This window comes from Dicentrarchus labrax, unplaced genomic scaffold (genome assembly GCF_905237075.1).
Source record: "Dicentrarchus labrax unplaced genomic scaffold, dlabrax2021, whole genome shotgun sequence".
NCBI classification, from domain to species: Eukaryota; Metazoa; Chordata; class Actinopteri; family Moronidae; genus Dicentrarchus; species Dicentrarchus labrax.
In genome coordinates this window covers 5,682,521-5,695,120 of record NW_026136707.1, presented here as the reverse complement: position 1 = coordinate 5,695,120, position 12,600 = coordinate 5,682,521, and the positions used below count along the sequence as shown (strand labels likewise).

At 36.2% G+C, this 12,600-nt stretch overlaps 1 protein-coding gene across 1 annotated transcript in view; it reads right to left on the bottom strand.

Annotated features, from left to right (window-relative positions):
• LOC127367310 (sialoadhesin-like) overlaps nucleotides 1-11,984 on the bottom strand; it is a 104,460-nt gene extending 92,476 nt beyond the window's left edge. The window contains exons 1-4 of the mRNA XM_051407064.1: nucleotides 11,898-11,984; nucleotides 11,166-11,238; nucleotides 10,485-10,838; nucleotides 10,026-10,337 (exon numbers count right to left, since the gene is read on the bottom strand). Of these exons, the coding sequence (XP_051263024.1) occupies nucleotides 10,026-10,337; nucleotides 10,485-10,838; nucleotides 11,166-11,211 (712 nt within the window). The 5' untranslated portion in view covers nucleotides 11,212-11,238; nucleotides 11,898-11,984. The remainder of the gene's footprint in view (nucleotides 1-10,025; nucleotides 10,338-10,484; nucleotides 10,839-11,165; nucleotides 11,239-11,897) is intronic.
• Between the last annotated feature and the right edge of the window lie 616 nt (nucleotides 11,985-12,600).

The following is a 12,600-nucleotide window of genomic DNA, read 5'->3' as shown; positions in this document are numbered from 1 at the left end:
TTTGTCTTTACTACTTTACCAGGAACCAGGGCGATTCAAACTTCCGGGTTGGTTAACAAATATAGATCACAGCTTGAGCACTTTATACCCAAAGTTTTGCCTAATGGCTTATAATCTAGTAATATGAATTCAAAAGTTATTAAATAATGGGGGGGTGGATTCATTTAGGCTAACATATTCCTCGTGGGACAACCAGGTCTCAGTAAGACAAAGTAAATCAATATCATAATCTGATATTAATTCATTCACTAAAACAGCTTTTGAAGACAGTGATCTGATATTTAACAGTCCACATTTCATTCTCTTATTTTGTGCTACTGAGCAGATTTAATTTTTATTAGGTTTTTATGTTGAACTCCTCTTGTTTTTATTTCTTTAAATAATTTAGGTGGTCGGGGGACAGACACAGTCTCTATGGGGTTTTGGGTGGGTGACTGTTCTAAAGAAAGTGCAGGAGGAGTGTGTAAGACAGCAGCTCTGCTTCCTGGTCCCAACTCTGGACTGTCAGGTTTTAGAAATAAACTTTGTCATATTTCTAGATAAGAGAGCAGCTCCATCCAAAGTGGGATGGATGCCGTCTCTCCTAATCAGACCAGGTTGTCCCCAAAAAGGCTTCCAGTTATCTATTAAGCCCACATCGTTTTCTGGACACCACCTCGACAGCCAGCGGTGGAATGACGACATGCGGCTATACATGTCATCACTGGTCACATTAGGCAGGGGTCCAGAGAAAACTACGGAGTCCGACATAGTTTTAGTAAATCTACACACCGACTCCACATTCATTTTAGTGACTTCCAATTGGCGTAATCGGGTGTCATTACCGCCGACGTGAATAACTATCTTAATATATTTTCTTCTTTAAATATCTTTAGCCAGCAGTTTTAAATAGGATTCAATATCAATTACACTTAATACATGTACCATTATCACTAAAGGGGGCAGAGGAATAGCTAAACGTCTGACACACTGAGCAAGACAGAACAGCAGAGGAAGAGGGAGAAGCCATCGTTGAGTGTTTAAATGCTAATGAAGCTCGTGTGTGTGAAAACTTTGTAATTTTTTAGTGAAAAGTCACTTCATAAAAATACCAAAGTTTTGACTCATCAAATTAAAGTTTTAAGAAAACAAAAGGAGAATACATTTGTAGCTCACAGCATAGGCCTACTTCATTTGCTGTAGTATGCATTACAGATAGCCTATTGTCATACTGTGGTTCAAATACTTGTGAAGTTATAGTTTTCAATAGTTTTTATAGTCAAGGCATCAGTAGTGTAACTGCTGTTTTCCAAAGTGATGGATTTCACATTTAAACTAGAGCTGCAACTAATGATTGTTTTTATTTTTGAATAATTGGTTTAGTAATTTATCTATGACTGATCAATTCTTCATTTAGTCTATAAAATGTTAGCATACTGTATAAAATGCCAAGAAACACATTCAATTTACAATGTTATAAAAGAGACAAACACAGCAAATATTTTCTCATATTTTGAGAACAGGAAAAAAAATTAGATAATAGATTATCATCATTGATGATATGTGAACTATTTTTCTCTTGATCGACTAATGGATGAATTGATTAATTATTTTAGCACTGATTCAAAATAAGACTTGAAAAGTAAGGGACATAGATCAATTATAATGTTTGAAATGATGAATTTCGGCAGAGGAAAAATGAACTCACATGAAATATCAGCTGTTAAACTTGTGCTAACAGATGACTCAGTGCTGCCATCTTGTTTGTTGTAGACAGCAGTACAGGAGATTTCCTGTCTGTGATGGAGGTGAGAAGCAGTGAAGGTCACAACAGAGGTCTTGACTTTAGTTTTGTCCTGTTTCTCCTCCAGTGTCTCCTGACTGTGACCCAGGCTGGGGGTCCATGTCAGAGTTGGAGGATGAGACAGACAGGGAGCTGGAGCAGAGCACTTCAAACTCACTGAGGTTCCCTCCTCCACCTCCAGTGTGGACGGAGTCAGAGTCGGTCTGGGAGGATCATCTGGTGGGAAGGTACATTTTGACCAGTCGTATTTTTTTTTGATACTAATTGAAAAGTGCAATTAATGGAGAACAAGGTCAAAGCAGTTCTACAAAAATAAACAACTGAAGTGTAACTAAATGGACTTTAGAACCTTACTTTTTACTGAAATGTCCAACTTTTGTCCAATAAAATTGTGTTTCAGGCGATTGTTACATTCCACTCTAAGGTGATATTTGTTGCTGTGTCCAGATTGTATGTTGTTCAAGGTTGTGGTGCAGTCTCTTTTTGTTAAGTCTCCTTTCAAATATCCTTTTATTGTAGACGATAGTGGATTACTGCTGTCAAACACAAAAGTCCCTTGTTCATTTTTCCACACTACTTTACATGTTCCATCTAAGTTTGATCCAAATCTGTCCTCTATATCAAAGGAGCAGGGGATGGTCACACAGGATCCACTGAGAACCTCTATAGTCTCCGGCATAGTGACCTTAAACTCTCCACAGTGGACACCTGAAACACAAGACCCAAACCTGTGAATGAGAACAAATGAATACTACTTTACAATAAGAAGGAAATTTGACTGTTTGGTTGCCGAGCTAGAATCTTAGCGCTATACCTTTATTCTTAAAATAATCCAAAATGAAGACTGTAAAGATTTTTTCTAGATAAATAAAATTGTTCACCCATCAAATGTATTTAGTGCACCATGTATCAAAGATACTGCTGTTCTGTGGTGTGAATGCTTAACTAACAGTGTGTAGATATAGATTTTAATAGTTTTATAGTCATTGATCCAAATGTGAATGAACTTTAACTCACTCTGCAGCAGACAGCCAATGAGAAGGAGAGTCAGAGCTGCAGCCATCTTTGTGTGTCAGGAGAGGCAGAAACTCTGGAGATTACACATGGAACAATTCACATCTTTAGTACATTTCATCCCTCATGAACTTTTACAGTAGGGTTCATTTGGAAGCCAGTATCGAATGCAATATTTGCAGAGGTTGCAGATAGACAAATGTTTTGAAACCCTCTTACTTTTTCAGACTTTATTAATGTGGAAAATGTTCCAAAGAAGCCAGTGAAGGGTGCTGACACTAACACTCAATTGAATACCGACAAAATGTTATTATTTATGGAGTTTAAGTCCTCATGAGGGCAGAGCAGTTAAGCTCACCTATTTATTCATAGGAGAAAAAGGGGATGTATGACTGCTTTTAAATCCCTTTCTTTAAAAAACATATTTGAACAATTAAGTTAATCATTATTCATTTTAAATACAGTTCTTGCATTCCCCATGCTTTTAATAAAGTTTGGTGTTGGAGATATTCAACAGAAGAGATTTGCAAAAATAAAAAATAATTGTTTGTCCCACACTTTGTAACATTCAGTGTGTCAGTGCTATAACATGTTGCTTTGGTTAACAAGGCGTAGACGGTGAAATGATGATAAAAAGGAAAAACAGGAAGCTATAGGCCTTCGTATGGTAAATGGCAAACAAATCATATCTTTTATTTGTTAATTTTCCATGTATTTACCAATCTACAATTTGTTTTCTACAACTATTCAACAGGAACCAAACCACAATTTAATGACAGTTTAAAATATCTGAATAGATTTTTTTCCTTTCACATAGCTTTGGTGTTTTTTCTTGTTTATACCTTTGAAATTGTTCACTGATCTAACTGGAAAAAAAAATATTTTTAAGTTTAAGAAGCTTGTTTTATATTTAAAATAAATGATGATTTGATATGTATCATATAGAAGTTCTGATGACTTACATTTTCTTCAGGTCTTTCGAGCGGACAGATCAAAGACGTACTGAGAAGTGAAGTTCCTTCACAGTTGTGCTGCTATTTCAAACCGCCTACAAGAAGTTACCGTAAAATCAGGAAGTCACAAAAGTGCATACGCCTGTGACAACAAAATGTACTTTTTCTTACTTACTATGGGAAACATATATAGCTTACAAATTATTATAAATAAGTTTATGAATTGATATTTAATTGTACAATCAAAGTAAATCAAATTACACAATGACTTATAAACAACCAGAGCAACAAAATAAATACAATAATTTCATATACAAATTAATGAATATTTAAATTGATTTTACTCAAATTGAAATATGATACTCATATTGATTATGTATATTGGACTGTTGTTGGATTGTTGTGCTCCAAGATCATTTTTAGACTTGCAAAAAAAAAAAAAGACTGTTGTTTTAAAAAGCTTTAATGTTTAAAACTTGTCTGGCCCCCATTAAAGGCTCATTACTGCTGGGTTGGCACAACTATGTCAGTGTCACATTACTGCCCCCTGGTACTGGAGCAGAGGAACTGACTGGCACTGTGGTGTGTTTGTGTGAGTCTGAAAAATTAATAATAAAACACATTGTTAAATGTAACATTTGTCTTCTAAAGTAAGAAGGCTGGCATCACCTTTACCAAGCTTGCCACAGAAACATTTTATTACTCCTCATCAGTTCTGATCTTCACTGTTTTCAAAGTGTTTTCTCTAATTCTGGGAAACTTTGTCTAATTCATTGTAACTGATTTTTAATGTTGTGGGGTTTGTTGTTGTAAGGTGTAATACCCAACTTCTACACCCATCTATCCCACAAGAGAGAACTTGATGCAGGATGTAATGAAAGTGAAACATACCACTGTACAACATATTACTGGAAGTTGACAACAAACAACATCCAGCAGTCTGAATAGGACAATAATTAACAATGACTATATTGCTGTTTCAAACACAGATTGGACTTGAAAACTAAAGTACAGTGGATATAAAAAGTCTACACACCCCTGTTAAAATGCCAGGTTTTTGTGATGTGAAAAAATGAGACAAAGATAAATCATGTCCAAACTTTTTCCACCTTTAATGTGACCTATAATGTGAACAATTCAATTGAAAAACAAACTGAAATCTTTTAGAAGGAAAAAAAAAAAAAAAAAACTTACAATAACCTTGTTGCATAAGTGTGCACACCCTTAAACTAATACTTTGTTGAAGCACCTTTTGATTTTATTACAGCACTCAGTCTTTTTGGGTAGGAGTCAATTAGCATGGCACATCTTGACTTGGCAATATTTGCCCACTCTTCTTTACAAAAGCGCTCCAAATCTGTCAGATTGCAAGGGCATTGCCTGTTTACAGCCCTCTTCAGATCACCCCACAGATGTTCAGGTCTGGGTTCTGGCTGAGCCGTTCCAAAACGTTAATCTTCTTCTGGTGAAGCCATGCTTTTGTTGATTTAGATGTATGCTTTGGCTCGTTGTCGTGCTGAAAGGTGAAATTCCTCTTCATCTTCAGCTTTCTAACGGAAGCCTGAAGGTTTTGTGCGAAAATTGACTGATATTTGGAACTGTCCATAATTCCTTCCACCTTGATTAAGGCCCCAGTACCAGCTGAAGAAAAACAGCCCCAAAGCATGATGCTGCCACCACCATGCTTCACTGTGGGTATGGTATTCTTTGGATGATGTGCAGTGTTGTTTTTGCGCCAAACATACCTTTTGGAATTATGGCCAAAAAGTTCAACCTTAGTTTCATCAGACCATAACACATTTTCCTAGACTTCATGTATTTTTTTGCTAAATGTAACCGGGCTTGGATTGTTTGTTTTGCAATTAAATTATTCACATTATAGATCACATTAAAGGCTGAAAAGGTTTGGACATGATTTATCTTTGTCTAATTACAAAAACCTGGTATTTTAACAGGGGTGTGTCGACTTTTTATATCCACTGTAAGTAAATAAAATATCGATTTAATATCAAACTCAGTTTTCAGTTTGTATGATCTCCCCATGTCTTAGTGGCTTTACTCCAGTTGTTCCCATTTCCTCTTACAGTCCAAAGTCATGCATGTTAGGTTAACTGGAAACTTTCCCAGGCATGAAATTGTCAACAAGATAATCAATAATAACAATAAAAATACAGCCGTGAGTGGCAATTGACAACATATGACACACACAAAAATGCTGCATAACTTTTGGTAATTTTCCTCTAATCAGATCTGTTGATGACTGCAGTAACTCCACTAACTTTGTATCTGGTGTCCTTCCTCCACCTCTCCTGCCACCTGTAGCCCCTTCAGCACCGACTGCATTATTCACTCAGTCTATCTGCTCCCGCTAACCCCAGATCTTCTCGGTCTTGTCCAGGTAGGCCTGAAGTGATCCAAGTTCATCCACAAAGTTTGTAGTATTTTGGAGTCCTGGTTGAATTTCTCTTATTGCTTTTCCCCACCTATGTGAGGTCATTTCCAGCTATCCTGGTAAAGGAAGAAATAACCATTAACTTACACTAGATGGCAGTATGTTCATGTGCTGTAACACTGCAGGAGATTATTTTATGAAATGTCAGTGTCTTCTGAGGTGTTTTTTGTCATGATTACTAAATACACTTTTGTGAAGTTGTCTTATAATCCTCCCAGAAATTCTCATGAAGACCTAATATCTAATATCTATCTAAATCATAAAAAGGTTCAATGACCAGTGTGGTCATTAAACATTTCAGGTGATTGTACGCAAATGGAAACTTATGAAATATATTCTGTTTCTGCCCATAGACCCTCCTGAATGTTACACATTGGACCTTTAATTGACTAACGCAATTAGTAGTATATCTGGATACCTTAAATGAAATGTATTGTTTAAACCAACTTGGATATTTATGATGCATTTATTACAATTTATAAATCACAATTAGACATTATTCTAACTAAGCTGTATTTAAAATACAATATAATCTTAAATCTTACCAGGTCATTTTGCTGAAAACTCTCCAGACTGGCTAAGAAATAATATGTATTGAGAAGATGATTAAACATGCACAGTCGACTTCTGCAGCTATAGAAATAGCACAGTTCATCAAATCATTTCACAATACAGAAATTCTGTCTCCTGGTGTTATAAGACATCTTACTGAGATTCATACAAACGTAAAGATAGTATAGGACTGTCATTAATTGTCATTGTCTTAGAGTGGAAACACATTAACATTAACAATGATGCTTTATTGTATAACTCAATTTAATTTACAGCCCAATGACACTTCATTTTTTAATGTATGTACATGTAAAAGACTAAACACTGACAATACAGTCATTTAGTCCATAAACATTGCCTAGAACACCACTGCTACAGTCAAATTATCAAATGAAACAGTTTAAACAAAAGTTACACAGAACAAGTTCTATTTATGCACAATATTTTTGTCTCTAAATTGAACCTGGGCATATTCACTATTCTCTGCCTTGTTTGCATCTTTTCCAGTCACAGTGTTGCCATATAGACTCTCCATCTCCCGTGCATTGCTCACGTAATGTCTGCTCATGCCTCCCTCCATGGACCGCTCCTCTTCCAGATAGGAGGTACCAGACAGGTTCCTGTCCACATTACGTTCTCCCTTCTTCTTGCTCTTGCTCTTCCAAATCACACTGGAGTAAAGCACATCACTGCTTTCCTCATTCTGCTTCTCTGAGCTTCTACTGGATATCTGTCGATGTCCTCGATGAGAATTTGGTTCATCTTTCCCCCTGATCATGTTGGTGTTGATGTAAATATCTTCTTCTAATGTGATAGACACCTGAAAGGGGAAAAAAATCAGTGGTACAGATATTCCACTAGATTATCCCTTTTTAATACCCAAATTATAAAACAGTCTGTACCTTATTTCCATTTTCACTTGTAACATCTTGACTCACCACAGCTGTGCTGGTGTCACCTGTACACTGGCTCTTTGTAGGGTTATGGCGCCCAGTTCTCTGAGCCCTGAAAATAAAAAAGTAGGACACCCCATCCAATTTACATTGACATATTCACTTCCATTTTGGTTTTCAGCCAAATCATGTATTAGTTGACAAAATGCAGAAGTTTATTCAGAGAGAAAGTAAAAAATTAGGTTAGACAAACTCTAACTGGCATGACTTAAATTATATAAATATATACTGTAGTAATCACTGATAGAATACAGCTGCCAATCATTACTTACTTACATTACTATTCTGTAGAAGCATAATAATCAGTGCTAAAAAATGTCAGAATTAACAATAAAATAACCTTATGAATCACAGATTGCACCAGCAACAGTCGCTGTTATATACAGTATGCTATATATGGGTTGTGGACTTGCTGGCCATTGGGATTTTACATACTTTAAAATTCATAAACTATTCATTATTTTGTGTATTCACAAGAAATTGTCTGTTAAAGCTTGAAAACTTAAACTGGTTCTGACAAACACTACATAGAGTCAGTATTTATACTAGAGTTAAGTTAACAACAAAAGCCTTACTGTGAAGGGTTTCATGGCTTCACAAGTTGTTACCTACCTGACAGCAAACAGTAGAGCACATATTAGTGCTGCTGTAAGTGCACCGACTGTGACGATGAAGACGGGCAATGTAACTTGACCTGAGAATTATGTATGAGACAGAACAGAAAATTAAGAAGGTTCGTCAGAATTAGACATATATATATTCGGATTATTTGGTGAAGAAGACATACATGGAGCTTCCTGGGTTTTTCCTGGGGGTGTATTAAACACAGAACTCAATTATAATCTGTTTTAAGGTGTTACATCGTGTATTGGTAGTATATAAAACTGTCATAGAAGAGAAGTAAAAATAAAAAAATCTAAGAAATAGGTTGAGTGATTAATATATAATATTTGCACTACAGACATTATCGATATGAATTCCAGAAGCAGAAATCAAGAGTGTGACTAACTAACATGTCCCTTACATATACAGTATGTACAGTATGTGAAACAGTTGGGAGCTGACAACAGAATAAAAAATGTAAAAACAAAAACACTAAATGGAAACATATATACTGTGCTGATATAGAGAATATGGCATTGGGTTCCAGTTGATCAGAATTTCAAGAAAGTCTCATAGTTTCCAACTAATCAGTTGAACTTGTATTTAGCACAAAGACAAACCGTGATTTTCTGTAGATGTTTGAGGCTCAAGGCTGTAGACACAAAAACGTTGACTGGCAGATCCCACAGAGTTGGAGCTGCGGCAGAGCAAAGAGGAAAGATCCCTCTCCTGTGGTTGATTCACAGTGATGAAGCTCCTCAGGGCTGTGTCATTCAGAAGCTCATTGCTGATTGCAAACTTGTCAGAGTGATTGATGGGTAACCCATCCAAATACCACTCTAAAATAGGAGAAGGGTTTCCCACAGTCTCACAGGAACAGTTGAGCTGGTCTGCAGTTTTGGTGCAAACAGAGGAGAACACGATCTGTGGAGCAACTGTAATGAATATAGAGAAGACCGACAAGTTAAGAGTCAAGTAAAGTCATGTTTAATCAAGTTAGCAAAAATGACTGTATCTCTGGGGACCCAAGGAAGTGTAGTGTTAAACTTGGCACAATTTGGATATGAGACACATTCAATGTTAATAAACTTTGAATAAACAAGCGAACAGCCCTCTGAGTACAGGTGGGGTTTCAGTCAGTAAAATAAACAGTTGTAATCATGTGATACTCACACTGAAACTCTATTTGACTGATATTGGATCGTCCAGCTCCAAGATCATTTTCAGCCTTGCAGAAAAAAGGACCACTGACTTCAGAAGCTTTAATGTTTAAAACACGTCCGGTCCCAATAAAAGTCTCCTGGCCTCCATCAGCTCTGTACCAGGTGTAGTTCCTTACTGCTGGGTTGGCAGTACTACTGCATGTCAGAGTCACAGTGCTGTCTTCTGGTACTGGACCAGAGGGACTGACTGACACTGTGGTGTGTTTGGGTGAATCTGAAAAAGAAATGATTACACTTATGGAAACATTATTTGTATTATTCATTGGTGTAATTTGCCCTGATGTTTGTTATGAAATAAAAAAGGTAGATTATGCTACTTGAACAACTGTAATACATGTACAGAGAATTTAAGAGTTAAGTGAAATTGGGTGAAGTTTAAGGTATAGCAATAATTAAATGGTATTTACCTGGAGGTTGCTGTTGACAATAACTACTACAATAAAATAACACATTTGTATCTGTCTTAATGTCACAGATGACAAGTGAACTTACATGAAATATCAGCTGTTAAACTTGTGCTAACAGATGACTCAGTGCTGCCATCTTGTTTGTTGTAGACGGCAGTACAGGAGATTTCCTGTCTGTGATGGAGGTGAGAAGCAGTGAAGTTCACAACAGAGGTCTTGACTTTAGTTTTGTCCTGATTCTCCTCCAGTGTCTCCTGATTGTGACCCAGGCTGGGGGTCCATGTCAGAGTTGGAGAATGAGACAGACAGGGAGCTGGAGCAGAGCACTTCAAACTCACTGAGGTTCCCTCCTCCACCTCCAGTGTGGACGGAGTCAGAGTCGGTCTGGGAGGATCATCTGGTGGAAAGGTACATTTTGATGAGTCAGTAAAAATATAATTCTTCTCCATTTTGTACACTATTTGAAGAATGTGATTAATGGAGAACAAGAGTCAAAGCAGTTCTACAAGGGAAATATATAACTAAATGGACTTTAAAACCTTACTTTTTACTGAAATGTCCAACCTTTGTTGTTTAAAATCATATTTCAGGCGATTGTTACATTCCAGTCTGAAATAATATGTGTTGCTGTGTTCAGGTTGCATGTTGTTCAGGGTTGTGGTGCAGTCTTTAGCTGTTAAGACTCCTGTCAATGTTCCTTCTATTTTATTTAGTTGTGTTTTACTGCTATCAAACACAACAGTCCCTCTTTCATTTTTCCACATTGCTTTACAGGTTTCATCCAAGTTTGATTTAGATATGTCCTCTATATCAAAGGAGCAGGGGATGGTCACACAGGATCCCCTGAGAACCTCTATAGTCTGCGGCATAGTGACCTTAAACTCTCCACAGTGGACACCTGAAACACAAGACACAAATGTGTGAGTGAGAATAAGTGAATAATCTTTTACAGTAATAAGGGAAATCAATTGTTTAGCTCACTTGCTAAAATCTACTATACCTTTTTTCATAAAATAATGTTTGGTTAAAAAAACATATTCCACCCATCGAAATAAACTTGTAAGAAAAATGCATTTTTTGTTGCATAAGAGATGCAATGTAACTCACTGCATCTCTTATGCAACATTCATACAGATACTGTTGTACTGTGGTTTGAATAGCATTGTGTTATTGTAGGTTTTTTAGAGTTTTATAATTTATAGTTGTTCAATGTGAATGAACTCACTTTGCAGCAGACTGCCAATGAGAAGGAGAGTCAGAGCTGCAGCCATCTTTGTGTGTCAGGAGAGGCAGAAACTCTGGAGATTACACATGGAACAATTCACATCTTTAGTACATTTCATCCCTCATAAACCTTTACGTAGGGTTCATTTGGAGGTCAGTATTGAATTTAATATTTGCAGAGGTTGCAGATAGAGAAATGTTTCTTTATTTCATGGTCAGGTCACGGTGACACAGCACACCTATTTATCATTCGTAGAGAAATAAGGGGACGTATAACTGCATTCCTTTGAAAAACTATCATTGAACAGTTAAATTAATCAGTACTTATTGTAAATACATTTCTTGCAATGTTCCCAGGCTTTTATAAACATTTAATTATTGATAATCAATAAAAGGGTAATACTGGTTTTGGTTTTTTTACTCATTTTAAAAGATTTGCTAAAACAAATAATTGTTGTTTTTTTTCAGTTTATTTACAAAGTTACAATTTATCTGAAATAACTATTTTCACCGGACTAAAACCTCAATTGAACGACAGCTTAAACGTTTCAAATAGAAATGTTGCAACCTTTCACATATTTGCTGTCTTTTCTAGTTTCTACCAACATTGTTCACTGACTTAAAGTACAGTGACTCAATTTTTATATTTTCAGAATTTTATAGGCTAGTAAGTTATATTTTAAAAAAATGTTGATGATTTAATATGTGTCATGTAGAAGTTATGATGACTTACATTTTCTTCAGGTATTCCAGGAAGACAGATCAAAGATGTATAGAGAAGTGAAGTTCCTTCGAAGTTGTGTTGCTGTTTCAAACAGCCTGCAATAATTAACTCTAAAATGAGGAAGTCACAAAAGGGCAGATTCATGTAACAATGAAGTGTACTTTTTTAAGAACTGTTTTTTTAACGGTCACACCGTAGACGCTCATTGTTGATTGCAAACTTGTCAGAGTGATTGACAGGTAACCCATCCAAATACCACTGTAAAGTAGGAGAAGGATTTCCCACATTCTCACAGGAACAGTTGAGCTTGTCTGCAATTCTGGTGCAATCAGAGGAGGGAAGGATCTGTGGAGCAACTGTAATGAATGTACTGAGTCCAGTTGACGTTTGCAATAATACAAGGGTATTTATGTGGGGGTTGCTGCTGACAAATAAGTCTAGTAAGAACAAATCTTATAATGCAACTTCAGTTTTTTCAGTACTATCAAAAACAACCTTTTTATTTTTTTATTTTTCCATATTGCTTTATATGTTTTATCAAGACATGCTTCGCTACTATTGCAAAAGAGCTGGGGATGTCACACATGTCTGTGGAATAATGACCGCAAATCCCTAACACAGGGCGCCTGAAACATAAAACACAAATCTTGAGGAAGTTTACAAAAGTGAGGTTGTTGAATGCCTTTTTATTTTGATTATTTTGTTATAGTTA